General features: G+C 38.6%; 7 protein-coding genes and 1 pseudogene across 8 annotated transcripts; 2 read left to right on the forward strand and 6 right to left on the reverse strand. All coding sequences in view use genetic code 12, as the record gives it.

Moving 5' to 3' along the window:
* Window positions 1–8: 8 nt before the first annotated feature.
* On the reverse strand, window positions 9–2,252 carry APL2 (Apl2p; the record flags this gene model as incomplete). Its single annotated transcript, XM_067694550.1, has 1 exon — window positions 9–2,252. One exon carries the CDS (start codon window positions 2,250–2,252, stop codon window positions 9–11), a length of 2,244 nt encoding a protein of 747 aa, XP_067550564.1.
* A 1,719-nt stretch (window positions 2,253–3,971) lies between these two features.
* On the reverse strand, window positions 3,972–5,357 carry I9W82_000539 (ubiquitin-protein ligase; the record flags this gene model as incomplete). The annotated part of the gene is made up of 1 exon (XM_067694561.1): window positions 3,972–5,357. The coding sequence occupies one exon, from the start codon at window positions 5,355–5,357 to the stop codon at window positions 3,972–3,974; it is 1,386 nt and encodes a 461-aa protein (XP_067550565.1).
* A 232-nt stretch (window positions 5,358–5,589) lies between these two features.
* Window positions 5,590–7,578, reverse strand: I9W82_000540 (uncharacterized protein; the record flags this gene model as incomplete). The annotated part of the gene is made up of 1 exon (XM_067694573.1): window positions 5,590–7,578. One exon carries the CDS (start codon window positions 7,576–7,578, stop codon window positions 5,590–5,592), a length of 1,989 nt encoding a protein of 662 aa, XP_067550566.1.
* Window positions 7,579–7,953: 375 nt separating this feature from the next.
* Window positions 7,954–11,434, reverse strand: I9W82_000541 (annotated as a pseudogene). The gene is made up of 3 exons: window positions 10,398–11,434; window positions 9,270–9,952; window positions 7,954–9,215 (listed from the first exon to the last, which is right to left on the reverse strand). Coding segments are annotated over exons 1-3 (2,982 nt in total).
* A 229-nt stretch (window positions 11,435–11,663) lies between these two features.
* On the reverse strand, window positions 11,664–12,359 carry DCG1 (Dcg1p; the record flags this gene model as incomplete). Its single annotated transcript, XM_067694594.1, has 1 exon — window positions 11,664–12,359. One exon carries the CDS (start codon window positions 12,357–12,359, stop codon window positions 11,664–11,666), a length of 696 nt encoding a protein of 231 aa, XP_067550567.1.
* A 118-nt stretch (window positions 12,360–12,477) lies between these two features.
* Window positions 12,478–13,917, forward strand: DDC1 (Ddc1p; the record flags this gene model as incomplete). The annotated part of the gene is made up of 1 exon (XM_067694605.1): window positions 12,478–13,917. The coding sequence occupies one exon, from the start codon at window positions 12,478–12,480 to the stop codon at window positions 13,915–13,917; it is 1,440 nt and encodes a 479-aa protein (XP_067550568.1).
* Window positions 13,918–13,935: 18 nt separating this feature from the next.
* I9W82_000544 (uncharacterized protein) lies at window positions 13,936–15,531 on the reverse strand (the record flags this gene model as incomplete). Its single annotated transcript, XM_067694616.1, has 1 exon — window positions 13,936–15,531. The coding sequence occupies one exon, from the start codon at window positions 15,529–15,531 to the stop codon at window positions 13,936–13,938; it is 1,596 nt and encodes a 531-aa protein (XP_067550569.1).
* Window positions 15,532–15,981: 450 nt separating this feature from the next.
* I9W82_000545 (putative metalloendopeptidase) lies at window positions 15,982–18,153 on the forward strand (the record flags this gene model as incomplete). Its single annotated transcript, XM_067694627.1, has 1 exon — window positions 15,982–18,153. The coding sequence occupies one exon, from the start codon at window positions 15,982–15,984 to the stop codon at window positions 18,151–18,153; it is 2,172 nt and encodes a 723-aa protein (XP_067550570.1).
* Between the last annotated feature and the right edge of the window lie 4 nt (window positions 18,154–18,157).

Below are 18,157 nucleotides of genomic sequence, written 5' to 3' on the forward strand. Positions count from 1 at the left end.
ATTTCTTTTTAAAATAAATCTAGCAAATCATTATTGACGCCTTTGTTCTCTTTTGGAGCTGAGCTAACATGCAAGTTCTCAACACCATTGACAATGGAGTTTGTACTGTTTTGTGGAGCAGAATTGAAAAGTTCAAGAATATCAGTGTTTGTTGAATGTGTTTGTTGTTGACCCTTATTTGGTGTAGGTGTAAACAAATCATTCAATTCACTAAGAAGGTCATTGACACCACTATCTTTGGTGGCATCGCCACTAGATCCAGAAAGACCATTTGCTTCATCTTCATCATCGTCAAAGTTCAAAAGATCCTCATTACGTGAATTATCAATGATTTCTTGCTTGGCCAAATTCTTTAAACTTTCAACATTCTCCTCACTTGATCCAATAGGTACTCTGGTGTATGCTGACGGGTCGATAAACGTCTTTGCTGGTTTGTGGTAAACTGAACTAAGAGTCGACAATTCCTTTAGCAACTGAGCCAATAAGTGGGGACTAAATGTAGGAATTGTAGATTCAATTGGTGGTAACTTGGCCAAGATAATCTTCTTTTGTAATGTGTCACTTGTTGAAGATGACAATAAACGCCAGTAAATGTAAGCCTTGTCTCTGACATCCGCATTCTCACACTCTTTTGTAGCAAGCTCCAAAATCTGTTGGAGCAAAGATGAATACTTTTTATTACCTGGAATTGCCGCATTGATTTTAACAATTGTGGTCAAGATATTCAATTGTAAAAGGGCTTCACTTTCCAAGAACCCCTTGATCAAAGATTCAAGTTTCTCATGCAAGTTTGAAAAGTATTTTGGATATTCACCCAAGATCCACACATAGTCAGCCAATGCTTCTTGCTTATCCAATTCGGCCACATGGTTAGAAATGATGGGTATAATCAAAGAAGTAAGGTCACTCTTGCCTGGATATCTTCTTAGTATATTTGTCAATACAATAGTTGATTCATTAATGATTAAATCACCTCCTCTTTGATCAATAATGTCATTCAAAAGATTGACTGCTTTAACCACTGACTCGCTCAATTGAATAGCAACGGATCCGATAGATTTGATTGCTTTCGTTACCAAAGCCGGTTCAAATTCCATGGCATATTCTCTCAATTCTCCCAATAATAAATCAGAGTTGCCTTCATTGGCTAACCTTATCATGATATCCAATTTTTCCAACTTCAAATACAATGGATCTGAGTATTTAATGAAAAATACTCTCAACTCTTTGGATAATATGCTTGGATATTTTTCCAAAATGATTCTGATATTTTTCAATCCCACATATTGTGCTTCTGGTATGGATGAACTGACCAATGAGACTAGCGGAGCTGAGAGTTTCTTCAATATCGCTTGTCTTTGTGCAGTAACAGGAATGCTTTCAACATGACAAATGATTGCTCTAATTGAACTCAACACCACAGAAGGATTAGCATGTTGTAATTGAGGTATAACTCTTTCAATAATATGATTGGCCTCTTCAACTTTGCCTCGTGTACTGTATTCGGTAAGTGTAGATAAGATTGTGATTCTTCCCCATTCAGTACACTCATTCAAACACAACAACAAGTTTCTAACAACCTCACCATTTATTTCCAAAACCTTCAAGTTTGCATCTTCATTCATATCTCTAATTTCGTACAATGCATTTATCGAGTTGGCCACAACCATGGGGTTAGGATCTTTAAGCAAATTTTGCAAGTCATCCAAGAATCCCAATTCAACACAAACACTTGGATTTAAATCAAACAATTTGGCAACACAAATTGCAGCGGTTTTTCTAACATATGGATTCTCATCTTTCAAAGTTCTCGTCAATGGTATTTCCATGTAGTCAACCATTTTGCTAACTCTGACACATCCCATTGTTCTTATAGCTAGGGCCCTAATCAATGGATTGGGATCCTCGGTATCTTGAACAAATGTATTGACAGCTAAAATACACAATTCAGGATTAGTTTTTGCATAATTCATCAAGTACAAATAAACCAATTTCTTCTGTTCCAAGTCATAAGTGGCTATGTTTTTCAAAACATCTGGGAATAATGAAGATACATCTTTTCCCACAGTCATTGCTTGGATGACACGTTGAATAGCATCCTTACGTTCATGCTTGTATTGTGATACTAATCCATTTCGAAGTTCAAACGTTTCTCCCTTCTTTGGCCCCAGCAAGAACTTTCTTAAACGACGTTCGACAACACTGTTGAGTTTGATGAGGTTTTTGTTGATTGTCTTCTTATTGATGTTCATCCTTGCTAGTCAAAGTATGAGATGCACCTATGGGTTGTTAATTACTTTGATAGCTGGTAATTAATAAGCTGAATGCAATAATGTAATGTGACCCTAGTGATGTATGTTGAAAGCAATGAATTAGTGTCGTACCAGATCAATGTATTGAACAAAAAATTTATTGACAACAAACGCCTGCGTTGACAAAACAAAACAAAAACCAAAACAATTTTTTTACGACATTGAAAATACGTGTGTCGCGTCACTCAGCAAAACACACAGAATGTCAAAAGCTTTCTCTTTAAATGAGATCCTATTTGGGGGGTATATATGAGGCCCACTTGCTTATTTATAGATTTGGCTAACTTTGGTATTAGCTTGAGATTCTCTATACGACTCCATCAAGGCAACTAAGATTTTCAAATTTTTCAATTTTGCCCAAATTTTCAGGCAAACAAAGTTTTCTCTTTTTTGCAGCAAAATGAGATACAACAAGGTATTATTCAGCTGCTTGAGGACTAAAACTTCTACAAAAAAAACCTTAAAATTCATAGAATAAGAGATCTCATTCATAGACACACGAGTGATCATTCGAAAGTTAACTTATTGTAGACCTCTTTGAATTGCGCTTTTAAATGAGGTGTTGCAATTTTGGTAGATCTAGGTTATTCGTAGGCTGTAATCCAGAAAATGAATTTCTCCACACATACGTAGACTTTTATACAAAGCAAGTTAGCCTAGAAGCTTTACATACCCTTCAGTGGTATGTACTACCCAAGCTACGTTCGTATGTGTTCTTGCACGCAATTATGCTATGTTATATGTATGTGGTGTCTTATATACAGGATTCTTAAATGTCATTCGATTCTTCACCTAAAGTGGTAGCCCACAGACAAAAAAAAAAAATTTACACCAAACCAACCAATAGAAAAAAGTGTTTATTAACTTTGTTTTATAACAGATATCAAATACAACACACACACACACACTCAAAGATGTATGTGTATATATCAATTGAAGAGACTCAAATAGAGTTATAATGGAATCATCTACTAACACCTATTTATAGGAACCCACAAAGAATTATTGAACTTCAAAAGAGATACCAAACCACTCCAAAACCATTGCACTTGAGAGGTCCTAGATCAGCATTGTTGGTTTACCCATTCTACGCCCTTTTCGCTGTAAGCACTGCCGTTCCTTTGTTCTACGCTGGAAGAGCCGTCTGTGGTATTAAGGAAAGAAACTAAAGAGAGAGAGAGAGAGTGATGAATTTTACTGGATAAAACTACTTCTTCAAAGCAAGATACGAAAATGGTTTTATGAATGATACAGTTTTGCAGAGTTTTTTACCAAAGACAAGTTTAGTTGAAATACATAATATTGATTTATTGTCTTTGACTATTGTGGAGGCTATGATGATAGCAAATGTTCAGCCAGTGTTGTTTGTCTCTGAACTGTTTTTGATGCTTCATAATTGGACTCCGATGTAGAATTTCTTCTGTAAACGATATACTACACTCTGTTTCTAGTCGCTACACATGTTGAGACATACCTCCTCAACTATTGTATTGAGACCAGCTCAACTTACGCTCAAAATTATGGCAAGGTAAAGATATTCAAGCTTCTTAGGTAGACAGTGACGGCATTTTAAAGTGTCCATGGAAGTCTCAAATTGGCCAATATTGAAAAGGCTTGTGAGTATCATTAAATGCTTATCTTTTGAATCTCTCAATTTGGTTACCAACTATTATCAGAACCTTGGCCATCATCAAAGTCATCATCATCATAATCATAATAATCTTCATGCGAATACTCTTCGTAATCGTTTTGGTCGTCATCATCACCGTCATCATCATTATTGTCTTCATACTCTTCATACTCTTCATAATCTTCTGGGTCTGCATTATCATCGCTGTGGTTGTCTTGACCCCCCTCGTATTCGTCATAGTATTCATGTGGATTTACATCATCTTCGTTCCCATCATCCCCCTCATCATTATCATCATCATCTTCTTCTTCTTCTCCATGATCTTCATGAAAGCTGCGAAACTCATCAACTTCCTCATCATCACTTATCCCATGCTGAAAATGAGCAAGAGCATCAATTAAATCATCATCATTCACTTCGTCATCATCATCATCTTCACCACCATCTAAATGCAAAACAACGTGAGCTGCAGGACTATTACTATACCCAAAGTGCATATGTCGGGGACTATCGTCGTCAGAATCACTATAGATTCGACCATTGAAATCAAATTCACTATCAGTGTCACTAATGTAGACGATATGCAGTCTTGGATATACTCCTCCCCCTTCTCCTCCTCCTCCTAACGCTCCTCCACCACCACCGTACCAATTTCGAAACGTCGTAGCACCATCTTCACCTTCGTTGGAAGAGGAGTCATTGTGCTGATCATGACCTCCCTCATCACCATTATCATGCATTTCTTCGATTATTTCTTCAGCAGTATGGGAATCAACATAACTATCATCAGAATCATCATGCTCCTCGTCTGCAGCAGGAACATCTTGGTAGAACTCATCCACATCCTCATCGTCATTGTCATCATCACCAGCACCTCGAATTAAATCGGAATTCCTAAACCTTGAACCACAATGTAAACAGACACTACCATGTGCTTCCCAAAGACAATTACCACATCTAGGTACACCATCAGAATTATCAATCAAAGTTAAAGAATACCCACAGAAAAGTTCACCAAATACACGTTTCTTCTTTGCATGTGATTCATATTTTGCCATAGCTTCCTTATTTCGATCAACAAATGACTCGATATTAGGATCCAACCTGGCATCAATTATAAGCTCAGCCAAATTTTTAGAAACTTCATTTAATTTCATATTTAATGCTGGCTTCGTTTGGATTTCATGTCGACATGTTGGACAGTTGATTTTATTTTGAAACCATTGATGTAGACATTCGTAACAGAATGAGTGCCCACATTCCGTTGTCATTGGAGCTAGCATGAGTTCTGAACATATTGAGCATTCTAGACTGTTTGTGATTTTGGATAATAGGTTTGATGTTAGTGCTGTATCCTGGTTTGATGTTAGTAACAACGTTTCTTTTAAAGCACCTCGGTTTCTGTATTGACACATACCACTTTATCCCATGCTATCTCCAGAACATGCTCTTCCATCATTAAAAAAAGTGTAATCTCAGAACCCGATTCAATTATAAAGTAACTCTCTGCAACTCTCCCCCAGATTATTGTGGAGTTGGAGTTACCAGCTGAATCTTAATTTTTTTTTTTGTTTCTGAATGCTACCAGGGGCATAACCAACATCTCCTTTTGATGAAATTTTCTATTTATTTCCTTATTTACAAGATCTATACTTTTACATTCTCTGTATTCTTCTTCCATTCATTCAAGATTCCTATAGTCTTTTCAATCAAAATAGGAACCTCTTCTTCATCCCTCTTTAAAATCAATTTCGTATCACCAATGAAATTTCTCAATTTTCGTAAACAAACAACGAGACTTTCCACCTGTTCAGTACTTAACGAAGATCGACTTCGGTAAACGTTCAACAACAGATTCTCAAGATACACACACTGCATTAGCAAATATGGACCAACACAGATTTGAGATAATGGGAATTCATCCAAAATGGTCACCATTTGATCAAATTGTCTGCGTTTAGAAGATAATCTCATTTCCATGACAAACTTGATCATCTTATTCTTATCGTTCAAATTTGCTGCATCTATTGAACCCAAAAGATATCCAGCCTCCTTAAGTAAGCTGAAATTCAACAACATTCTCACATAGTAAAACTTTTGACTATCGTTTAAACAATCCTTATTTGAGCGAAAATATCTCGATAAATCCTCTCGGGTCAATGAAAAATGTTTTAATGATCTCAATTCAAGCGTCTTTTGATTCTTTAAATTGTACTGTCTGGTTTTAGTAAGTACACTTTTCAAGTACAACCGATCATCCAAATTACCCATCCTGAAAGTATTTAAAACCTCCTTAAAATCAGGCGCAAGGCCTCTTTCAAGCAACTCAGGGAACCCATACTCAATTCTAAAGCGGATTTGTTGCTTATTTTGTCTTTCATTACCTTTAAACTTGAGTTCCGACCATCCCTTGTATTTCCTAGTATTGAAAGGTTCCACTAAATGATATGGGTAAAACTGTGATGCAACTTTGTGCAATTGGAAATAATGTGGTTTGCCAAGCCATTGATTTACTGCATCTACCAACATTGGGGAAAACCGAGAATACGAGTATATGAATGTTTTAACAACTGGTCTCAAGTAAGCTTCATTATAAGGTATTGACAGCTTAACTCTTTCTAGCAATTTAATCAAGGAGTCAAATTGGTCATTACGTTCATAAAATTCCATCAATAATGCAAAAAACCTCGGCGGTATATCTTTCCCCGTTTTCTCTCTGTAAAATTTGATTATGCGGTTGGCACCGTCCATGTTAGAATATCTAATCATAAAAGAAAGCCACGAGTAACAAAACTCTTCCACTTCCAAACTGGGAGCTAGCGATTCAATCAACTCAAAGTCCTCATCGGTGAGTGTCTTTTTAAAGGACAAGTATTCTCTATCAATGATTTCATTTTGCAAAACGACACTTTGAACTAAAAAATTTAACCCATAATTTCGATTAATCAAACGTTTAAACTCCTTAATTTCTGGCCCTGTTCCAAATTTGTAAAATTGACCTAAAATAAGACTGATCAGTTTAGGTGTTGGATCCTCGCATTTGGGAGAATTGACCCATACTTGATAACAATAAAATAAATTTTCAAACAAAAAGTATCTTGGAATCAACTGACTAAGCAAGAATTCAAACAACAGGGACGGTAATTTCGTGGAGCTATTGATGACTTGTTTGGAAAAATGAAATTTAAAAGTTTCCATTTCGTAATTGACGATAAACGAACTGAGAAAATAGGCAATCGTTCTTGAATCTGGATAAGCTATGGCTTCAAATGCTTCGGTTATTTTATCTAGCTGATTAGTATGGTAGTAGATGTATACCTTTTGGATATTTAATTCATCTGAACCTGTGGTGGTGGTCGTTTCTTGAACAAGTTGCTCCAAAATCGGGAAAACTTCAGAAATCAAATCCCATTGTAACGGCTTCAAGTTGGACTCCTTGTAAAAGTAAAACGGAAGGGTATCATATGTTGAATTATCATTCGAAAGGGGAGCAATTAGTCGTCGTATAACGTAGCTCAATGCTTGTGGACTCATTTGATCTTTCAACTTGACGATTTCAGTATAGTTGTGTTGCTTGACAAGTTCATCTAATTTCTCAATCTCGGCATCATTCAAGGTGTTGGAGTTTTTGTCCATCAGGTTGTTTGTACTTCCATGGAGGACCTGTTTCACAGGATTGAGGATCCAGTTGAGGTATGATAGTGAAGAAGATGTACGCGATATGACGTGAGGTTTAATTAGGAGGTGTCCACCTCCCCATCGTATCCTCTCGGTGATCTTTCCAAGTAGCCTTTTTCGGCTACTATTCACCAAACCTTGTTTGAACATAATAGATACAAGATGCCCAGTTTTTGCAATTTTGGCATCCAAGTAGGGAATCGCGGTATAAAATGAAAAATCTCTAAATAGAAAAAAAAAAAAATCATTCCATTACAGATGATTTCTGGTAGCTCATTAGAGTACAAACGCAGAAAGCGTACACTTAATCTAATCTTTTCATTTCTATAAACTTTAAACATCACCATCTTCTTCTTGATCGATGTATATCTTGTTGAATTCATCAGTCTCGGGTATCACTTCTCTGATGGCCATTTTGTGACCATTTAGTGCTTCGAGCGAAATTGACTGCACACCCAAACCACCAAGTGCAATATCATTTCCGAAATCATCGAATGATTCACTTTCATACAGGTAAGTTGCAAATTCAGCTTCTTTACAGTTGATCAAATTCAAATATGGGGCACATGTTTCTATTTCTGCTTGCGCAAGTGGATTCTTTGGCCTCGTAGGAGTCCTGGATGATTCTTTCGCAGCAAATGAATCATGATTTGAAAACACCGCAGTTGGCTCCAATGGGATTCTATATTCATAATAATTATGCCCATTTGTTGGATCAATCATCTTTAAAGAACCTCTTTTCGTCAACACTCCAATTTGTCTGTCTAGCACATCTAAAAATCTATCACCTTCAAATGCCGAAAGTGTCCAGTCGTTCTTCTGCAAATCACCACGTGTCTTCTTTGCTCTTTTTAGTTTACCTCCATTAATGCTTGTTCTATTTTCTCCCGATATGTTGTTCATGTTATACCAGTGTATTGAACCCGTTGCTTTGGAAATACATCCGAAACCAGCGTGCGTGTCACGATTATCATCTTCGGTATTGAACCAGAATATATCTTTAATAATTGCAGATGTGCTGCCTCGAATAAATTTTCCAATTAATGAAACTTCAATCGGAAGGCGATACAAATCCCATATGTAAAGCAGATCCCCTCGTAAATTCGAAGTAGCCAATTGCAAGTCATATTTTGAAAACGAAACGCGAGACACCCCACCCAGAGGTTTGAATGTCGCAAGCAATCGGTCACTGGATAGGTCAACAACGTTTAGTATTTGGTTATCATTTGGCTTTAAAAAGTCCGATCCTTTTTGAATGTTTGTGTATAGGCTTTTCCCAATAGACTTTCCAATATTGTTTAATTCTAGTTTGCTCTCCATGTATTCTTTATATGTTGCTGTTGACAACTCAGAAACTTTGAATATACCATCCAACGTTGTTTTTGATAAGGATGACACGAGTTTGTTATACATGGGGGTTGATCTGGACAACTTGACTGGAGTGAATAAACTGCGCTTTTCCACTTTTTCAAAAGGGGACGTGAAGTTGATTACTATTGGATCCTGATGCCCATTTGTCTCGTTTTTGAGTAAAGTATCCCTCGTCTGCCAAGAACCGCGGTCGCTCTTTATATTCTTCATATGAGTATACTCCGCTTTAATGGGCGAATAAACAAGCCAGCCTTGAATAATATCAAATATAGCCATACCATCGCTACAGCTAGTTTGTAGGACAACGCATTCATCTTCGAACCCATTGATGTCGTCTCTTTTAGGTATGCTGCAGCAGTTTCGTTTGATATTTGATAGTGCAGATTCTTTATTAGCTTGACTGAGAACCCATTTCGAGGTGTTAAGGCGAAAAGCATGAATAGCACCACTGTCAGTCCCTACGCATACAAAAGAATCATTGGCTTTGATGGAGTAGCTGTTTGAGGCAAATGGTAGGGCGATTTTTCTAGGTGCGACATCTACGAATGTTGATGATATGGTCAAAATATCCACATTCACAGTCTCGTTTTCCGAAACTACCGCAACAGCAATATATTCTTCCTCTTGTCGCGACAAAACCTTGAATGCTTGTAAGTTGAAGGAGTTTCTTACCTTGATATGCGCCTGCAAGTATAGAGTATCCCTATCCGTCTTTAAAGAAGGTGCTATCCAGTCCCAAATTTCAAGCACCTTTTCGTTCAAGTAAAATATAAACAACTCTCCCAACGGGCCACTTTCGATGATATAATTTTCTGGATTGAATTTTGGAAAGGTTTCAGGTTCAGAGGCTTCTTCCGTACTGACCCTTGTCTCGTTGTTGGAGTCGGATTTCACAGATTTAAGTTTCTTCCATGTTGCTAGTGCTGAATTGAATTTGTGACCATTCTTTGAATTCGCATGTCTAGAAAGGTTAGTAGCGGGAAGTGACTTTGCAATTGAAGGAAAACATACATTCTATCAATCTTGACAGTTCTATTTGTTGCGGGAACGTTAGTCATAGCAACCACGAGAAAGGGGGTAGTGCGCAGAAGTATGAATGGAATCCTTATAGACTCCTTGTAGTGAATGTGAATATACTATCAGTATCAGCTATGAAATCTTGATTGGGCACTGTATTTTTCGCTAGTTGTGAATCAGTCAGAATACACGTTGGGTAACACGCTTTTTTCTATTGTCCCGAAGTTTGTTTTGCTTTTCTTTTCGTTTATCTTATCAGCGGGGCAAGTCGTGCACTCCGTTTTTGTAACCCACACAATTATCGAAACCATACAGTTTATAAAATGCAAACTTTATTTTATCACCTACTGATGACGATAGAAAGAGTTGTTTTTTCGATATAGATTGACTACTCAAGATCACCTATTCTCCATATTTCCAACCCTCGTATGTCAAACAGCCCATATTTCGCGTCAGAGTCATGCTGGCACAATATTTCGTTTCCAAACGTTTCACATGGATAGCTTACTCCTTTGCATAAAGACTTGTCAATATATAGTCCGTTTTGACCTTGCGATGATCCAATGGCAATAAAGTCATGATTCGAGTAGATTATATTGTCATTGACACCTGTGTACATAAACGCCTTGAACCTGAATGCTGATTTTGATTTGAGCGACGACGAACTATTGCCATGTTTTAATTTGGATGGATCATATTTCTCACATTTCCATAGAAAACACTCCCCATTACCATAATACCTCTTATGCTCAATTGGCTTCAAATTTTCATTCAAAAAGGCTCCAAACCTTGACAGATGCTTATCTTTAATGATCAATACATAACCTTGTGGCCGCCTTGGTGGAGTGTTGTATGCGCTCGAAGTGTCACTCACCATCATCCTGTTAACCACTGATTCAGCAAACCCTTTCTCTGCTTTCTTCCGCTTCTTGTACTCTATTAATTGATGTTCGGGTTTTGAATTTCTATATAGTGAGTTTAACGAAATGCCATGCTGCTCCAGCGAGTACACCAAGTACCAATTATCGAAAAGCTGAAGCCTCGCAGGTACAAGATTGCGTATGTCGCTTGCCAAATCAGGATCCATCAATTTGTGCTTCACGGTTGGGCCATATCCAATTAATTCAATCGGAGGTAACGGAGGTAGCAGCCCACTATTTATACTGGAATTGGTTGAAGCTGTTGATGTCAAGGACGAAGAGGAATTGTTTCTGCTTGAGTTCCCTACTAAGCTTTTAAGAAAAGTGGTTCTTGATTTCTTGGGCTTCTTTTCCGAGTCTGATAGCTTTTCGTTGCTTAATTCCGTCTCCAGGTGTGCTTTTTGCAATGGTTTCTCCTCATTTGATTTACTGGGCGTCAGATCATTTTCCAGGCCGACGTTACCAGCATCATTGGTTGATGTGGCTCTTTTAAAGATAAAGGACATGATTGAGTAGGAAACCTCTTTTTGCGTTATGGGATCTCAAATGTTGTTCGCTTTGTAACAAAGAGAAGGAAATTTGTTTCGGATCTTGTTTGCTGTTGAGAGAAAGGCAAAAAACAAAAAAAAAAAAAACAGAAAAATTGTTGCAGAATCATCAGATGGTTTTAAGAGGGTACAGCTTTAAGAGCCGCGTCTACTTATGCATCCAAAACTAGACCAGTTCATATCATTTCTATTTATTCTTTGAGAATCTCACAAGTCCCATCAAGAATTCCAAAGCAATCTCAACACTATCGATAAACAACACACCAGGAAAATCAGTAGACAACTTTGTATTTAATCCGGCCATACCAGCACAGCCCAACAAAACGCAATCAATATGGTCACCCTTGTATTCATCCTTTAAGATGTGTGTGACTTTATCTCTTATTTTACCGTATTCTTCTTCGTTTGCTAGATTGGTAACGGCAATATCAAGTCCCACGGTTCTTTGAAATTTTGTACTGGGAAACTCCTTCACACCTAAGAAGTCTTGGATACCTTGATCTAGAAGTGGCTCCCAACCACTGGTACTCGTAAGAATAAACAGCTTTTGTAGATTAGGATTCAGAAGGGAGTACAAAAGTGTTGCTTGCATAATTCCAATAACTGGTTTGCCACTCAATGCCGACAAACTTTTGATTAAAGGGTGGTCGGAATAGCAACATACTATGAACCCGTCGTAGTTCTCTGCAATACCGCGCTGCCTTATATCTTCCAACACGATCGACTCAGAAGTCTTTGACGTTTCAACGCCAGTGATTTCACGAGGAGCAGAATCTGGGGCAGTGTAGGTTTCCAAAATTACTCCCTCTGGTGGTGACAAAACATCTCTCATATTACGAGATACCTTTTCAGAACTGTTGGGATTGACGAGTAAAATCTTCATTATTGGGGGGGACTGATAGTTATCGAGCGTCCGTTCAACGAGGAGATAATGTAAAAATGAAAAATTCAAAAAACTCAAAGAAGACGCGAAAATCTAGATCTGAATCATCTAAAGAAACATGTCATTTGAAGCCCAGATCGACACGTTCAAGCACAAACAGATATGGTGTAAATCTATCTCGGCTTTATCAGCAATATCAGAGTCGATAAGTTTCACAATAAAGGAGGATACATTGTCATTATCATCGGTCAATGTTAGTCGTACATCACATGGAGAGATTATATTCAAGAAATCATTTTTCAGCTTGTATGTGGTTAACTTTAACAATGTAGGGTTGGATGGATTTTCAAAAGGAGATTCTGCCACGGATCCATCTCCATCATACTCGTTTATGATCAATTCAAAACACTTAACTGCACTATTTCGGAATTTTGACTCGAGCAATATGAAGTATGTCAAATTGAGCATCCATTGGGATAAAAATGCAACACCCAATCTAAAATACAAACTCCTTATAGAAATACTTAACAAGAAGTTGATCATGAAAAAGTATCAAGCTGGATTTCTACCTATCACAAAGAAAGGCATGTATATTGCAAAGGTGTACAAGGACTCATTCCTAGACCAAGGGAATAAGAGCATGCAGCTGCTACTGAAAACCCACCACATCATGATCGATTTGGTGATCCCAAAGGAGTTTCTTGAAATGGTTCCCTCTGGTGCAGAGGATTTTAAAATTGACATCAAGAATGAGAAAGTACTGTTTGGTGGATACACCAAGGAAGTGATAAAAGACCGAGATTATATCAAACAACCAATGGCGGTGACTGTGACAATAGGACTCGACGAGTTAGCTGATAGCAATCTTTTGGACTCTGGAGAACCACCCATGCGAATGTTGCTTAATTTCGGAATGAAGGATTTCAAAAACTTTTTGAATTTAGCAGGAGCTTTTGCCAACGCTTCATCGACCCAACAGTTCGATGAAGAATATGCAAATATTGGAAATCACAGTGATTACTTTCACATATATTTTAGAAACCCAGGTGATCCTATCTTGTTTGATTTGCAAAACAATCAACACGTTGACGTTCAATTTATTCAAATAACTGCGTCTGATAATAAACAGGTTGAGAATGAAATAGAGATTGATGCCCAAAGAATAAAGCGAAAACTTCAAATAGAGGTGCCCGTCGTCCATACTCCATCTGAAGAAAAGCTGGTCGAGAATAACCCTGAGCATGATGATTATCAACAAGACTCATCGCTGGAACCTTCGATTAGATTTGCATTTGGTAAACTACCGCTTAATCGAAAAGATAAGGTGGAAACGGGGAAGTTGACACAACAGCAAAGTACGGGCCGCATCCCATCAGAGATAAATGAAGACGTTGTCACCTACAATCAAGGTTCGTTTGAGTCTGCTGTAAGAAACGACGACACGGAGTATAGCGATTCAGAGGAAGAGTTCAACGAGCCTCCCTTGAAAAGAAGATTGATTGAAGAAGAGGACGAGCTTGGTCCAACACAAGTTGAAAAACCAAAGTCTATCTTTTAGGTTTAATGCATATCGTGTTTATGATAGATTGTATGTAAGTCCGTTGCTATCACGCAACTCTCCGTAAGAGGCGTGTCCACTCCATGGCTTGTCTTCTTGTGTATATGAAACAGGTGGAAGTTTGAATGGCATTCGTAGATAAGTTACGCCAGACTCAGCACCCGCATCCTTAAGATAACTTGGTTTCATTTTCGTTTCCAGGTCGGGTATCACAAGAACACCCAACTCGTAACTACTCACTTCATACTGACTGGGATCATCAGTTACAAATTTGTTACCTTTCCTAGCGCCCCAGGCTTGCTTGGACAAGTTATGGCTTCCCATGTAGCACCATTTTATCGATTCCCAGTTGTCTCCATTGTCGCACATGTATAGCTTCACATGTGGCATAACATGCTCCCTTCCTGTGAGTAGCTTAGATTGACTCGAGTTCCATTTTGTCAAGTACGGCTTAATTGCTTGTTCATAGTAGTTTTTATGCACAAAAGACCGTGAGTAATCGAAATGGATCGCTTGGCCAGAAGCAAAGCCGACGTTACTAGATGCAACCTCCTTCACTGTTGGAAACACTATCGATGGTGTGTAATTATGTTCGGATTGGTGGCGACGCAAGCTTTGTTTTCCAGGAGCCAAGAGTTTAAATCCGCCACTCTTTGAGAAAATCATTGGACAAAGCAAGTGAGTGAATATCCCTGCTGTAGCCCATTTCTCCACTGCGAATGGATAGGATATTGCCGACGCTTGCGCCAAAATATTATAATGCCTAGGTTTATCCCTATTATCAATCAAAAGGTTATTACGTTTGCATGCATCAAATAGACTTCCATATCCGTAGTGTCTTCCTTTGTCGTTTATATCATAGTGACCGGGGGACGAAGCTATCAACTCAACATCAATACCCAGAAAATTGTACGACTCCAATAATTCGGCAAGGCCATCTGTTTGGGACTTATTATAGGTACGTAAGTACGCTATCAAATCAGTTTTAAACCGAGAACCCCTAACACCAGTAGTCTCCCCATGAAATAACTTTCCCGATCTCCAAATCATTTGAGTCAAACCACCAAAATCGAGTTTCGTCAAATTGCAAGACATTACGATAACTTCAACCGACTGGTCATTGAAAAAATTAATCATCATCTTCGTGTGATGCGTTCCAAACCTATTTGGGATGTTTGCTTGTACTTCCTGTATATTGTGGGTTCTTTTAATCGTATCTGTCTCTTCGTAATCAGGATCTAGGAGCATGCTACCCGTGATAAAGACAATCTTTCTTCTTTCTCTTTTGAATGATGGATGCAAAAAGGGTAGAAAAAAGGTGAGGTCAACGCTAAAGTTGAATTGATACGTGATTTTCAAATCTGCCTGTCCAATAAGGTCACGTATACGAACTGTTTCAGCATTCACCTGGTTGAGTTCTTCCTCGGGGTAGCTTGGATTATACAATAGCTTTATTTGGGATGGAATTTTTACTGAAGTTGTTGAGCCGATATTGGATTCTTTTGCTGCTTCAGTTTTAGCACTGTCATCTTGGCGTTTGGTTTCGCCTTTGAACCTTTTCGTCCAGTGGTTAGATGCCGCTTGGAAAGCGTCAGATTTTCTTTTCTCACTCATGAATGAACGAGGATTGAAAGTTTTATGTATTGAGTTTGAAAGGGCGAGACTAAAAGCCCTTCAACTTTGTATGTAAGGATGAACAGACCGATTGTACTACTTGCCAAAAAAGTGCTGCGTATTTTCAAGCTTTTGGCTTTCGCACTCAATTTACACGAATCACAACTTGTAGTGTTGGTAGAAGAGTATTCAATGCCATCAATATCGCTTTACACGATGTCTGATCACTAGTCAGAGGCAGCCAAATTTACTTACTTTCAATGCCTAGACGCGTCACCCGATCTGCATTGTTGGAATGTTTTAGGATTTCGGCTTTTTCTATTTTAAACTCCGGCAAATCATGAGAAACAAACAACCAAGAAAAACGGTCGCAAAGGAATTTTTTGAAAGGTGGCACAAACTCAGCCGCCATTATATGACAAGTGTTCAGGTTCAGATACCTATACTATCATGACTATTCAGTGCAACTACGGAGACAACGAAATAGTCTCTTCACCTACTGTCCTAGTGTCCGGTTCAACAACACTAAAAACTCAGCATGGAGTCATTAGTTTTACAAACAATGATAATAAAGTCTTTCCCCCTCAGCATTTTGAAGTTAACAGTGGTCAATTCAAAGCTTTAATTCATGTGTCACCAGGAGACCCCAACCATTTCCGTATTGAACTTCTGGACAATGGAGTGATTGATGGCTTTGGGTTTCCCCAGTACAAAAATGGTAGACCGAATGTGGTTGACAGGGGCCTGTTGGCTCTCAAATTCAACCCCTTGCCTGAAAATAAACCAGTTCACATGTGTTTAATTCGAGCTAAGGATTCTCCATGCGTGTTTGATATGCCACAATATCGATTAGCTAGAGGCGAGCAGCCAAATTTGGAGAGTGCAATTAAAAAGTTGAAAGTTGCTGGTCGATTAATGCAAGCTTACACGCAGGATGAAATGAGAACCCTTGGGTTTAGTAATAGAACTTTTCAGTTTGTTGAAGAGACTACTCACGACCAAAATATATTTGGATACAATGTTCAATCACCAACACCTCACCAAGAGGTTAAAGTTCATGTGTTGGTGAGCCCAAAAACAGTTGCTGAGTTGAGAAGTCCAGATTTGGCGCAACAGAATCCATCAGCAAAAGATTCCGGTGGTCTTTTTAATCATGCTATTGACTTGATCCAAAAGTCTCCTCTCTATGATGGAAAGAGTGGTACTGCTGTCCAATGTGCTGTAATGTTTATTGATTCAACCTATGATAAAAGGAATAATTTGATATTAACACACGCTGCTCTTGGTGGTGGGAATGGTGGGGTGAAATTGGCCATATTCGGATCGCATGGACTACACTCATATCCACGTAATTTTCCGTCAGTGACTCCTTCATTTTTGGATAGCACAAAGTTGAGCACCAATGAGGTAGCTAATGACGCAAATGAGTGCGGTACCAGCTGGGAGTGTTTGAATATTTGCCTTGGAGCTTTTATGCACGAAATAGGTCATTTATTAGGCTGCCCTCATCAAGTCGATGGAGTGATGCTTAGAGATTACGTATGGTGGAATAGATCGTTCATGACTCGAGAGCTCGAGTGTTTGAGAACACATTCTGCAGGGGCTATTGTCGATGGGAACGGCCAATGGCCCAAAGTTTGTCACTGGAACCAACTAGATTTGATTAGATTTTTATTCCATGACCTGTTCTCGTTGCCAATTGATAAATTCCCAAAGGTTCACTCTACCACAAGAAAGCCTGACTCGCTGTACACTGATCTGGCGGTTCCTCTGCTGTATGCAATGCCAGGAAATGGTGCCATTATCTTGTCTGATCCTGGTATTTTTATGGCGGAAATTGTGGATGGAGACTTGACCAGGTACCACGAACCATATTTGCCACTTGAGTATGGAGGACCTGGATTGGTTCACCGTTGCCAAATAAATTATAACGAATATCTTGCCAAGTTGAGATCTGCAAAACACGACGCAAAGGAAAATTACAAAGTCCGAGTAATGTCTTTAGCTGGTGACCTCTTCATTGATGATTTCAAAAAGCATTGCTCTCCGCTGGAGAAAGACTTGGTGAAGAGTGATTTTGGTCTCGGACGTGGAGAATTGATTGGCTACAAGAGTGAGCTTTTGGGTTCGGCCAAGGGTGAAATGCGTGTGACAACATTCGATTTGTCAGCAGTTTATATGGTTCGGGTATACTCTGGTCGAGCTTTAGATGGTGTTCGATTTTACTTTAGAAGTGGTGGCGAAGGCCCTCCAAAAATACCTCCCAGAAATTACCTTAAGAAGATGTTTGGTAAAGGTGATGAACATCGTGAAAACCAAAGACAAGTTAATGACCCAGTCACAGAAGGTTCAGCTTTAGTTGGGAAAGAGACAGGCTCCTATTCCGATTTCAAATTGCAACCAGGGGAAGAAATTGTGAGGTTTAATATTAGGAATGGAGCCTGGGTGGATGGGATACAAATTGTCACGAGTGGCAATAGATGTTCAGCCATGCTTGGAAACGCAACTGGAGGTCATTTGTCTTCTTTAGTAAAACCTTCTAAAGATGCGCAAATAGTGGGCATATATTTCTACTTGGGAGCTTGGTTAGACGGATTAGGGTTAATCTATACATATAGATAATAAA

The sequence above is a fragment of the Candida metapsilosis genome (assembly GCF_017655625.1).
Source record: "Candida metapsilosis strain BP57 chromosome Unknown scaffold1, whole genome shotgun sequence".
In the NCBI taxonomy this organism is placed as follows: domain Eukaryota; kingdom Fungi; phylum Ascomycota; class Pichiomycetes; order Serinales; family Debaryomycetaceae; genus Lodderomyces; species Lodderomyces metapsilosis.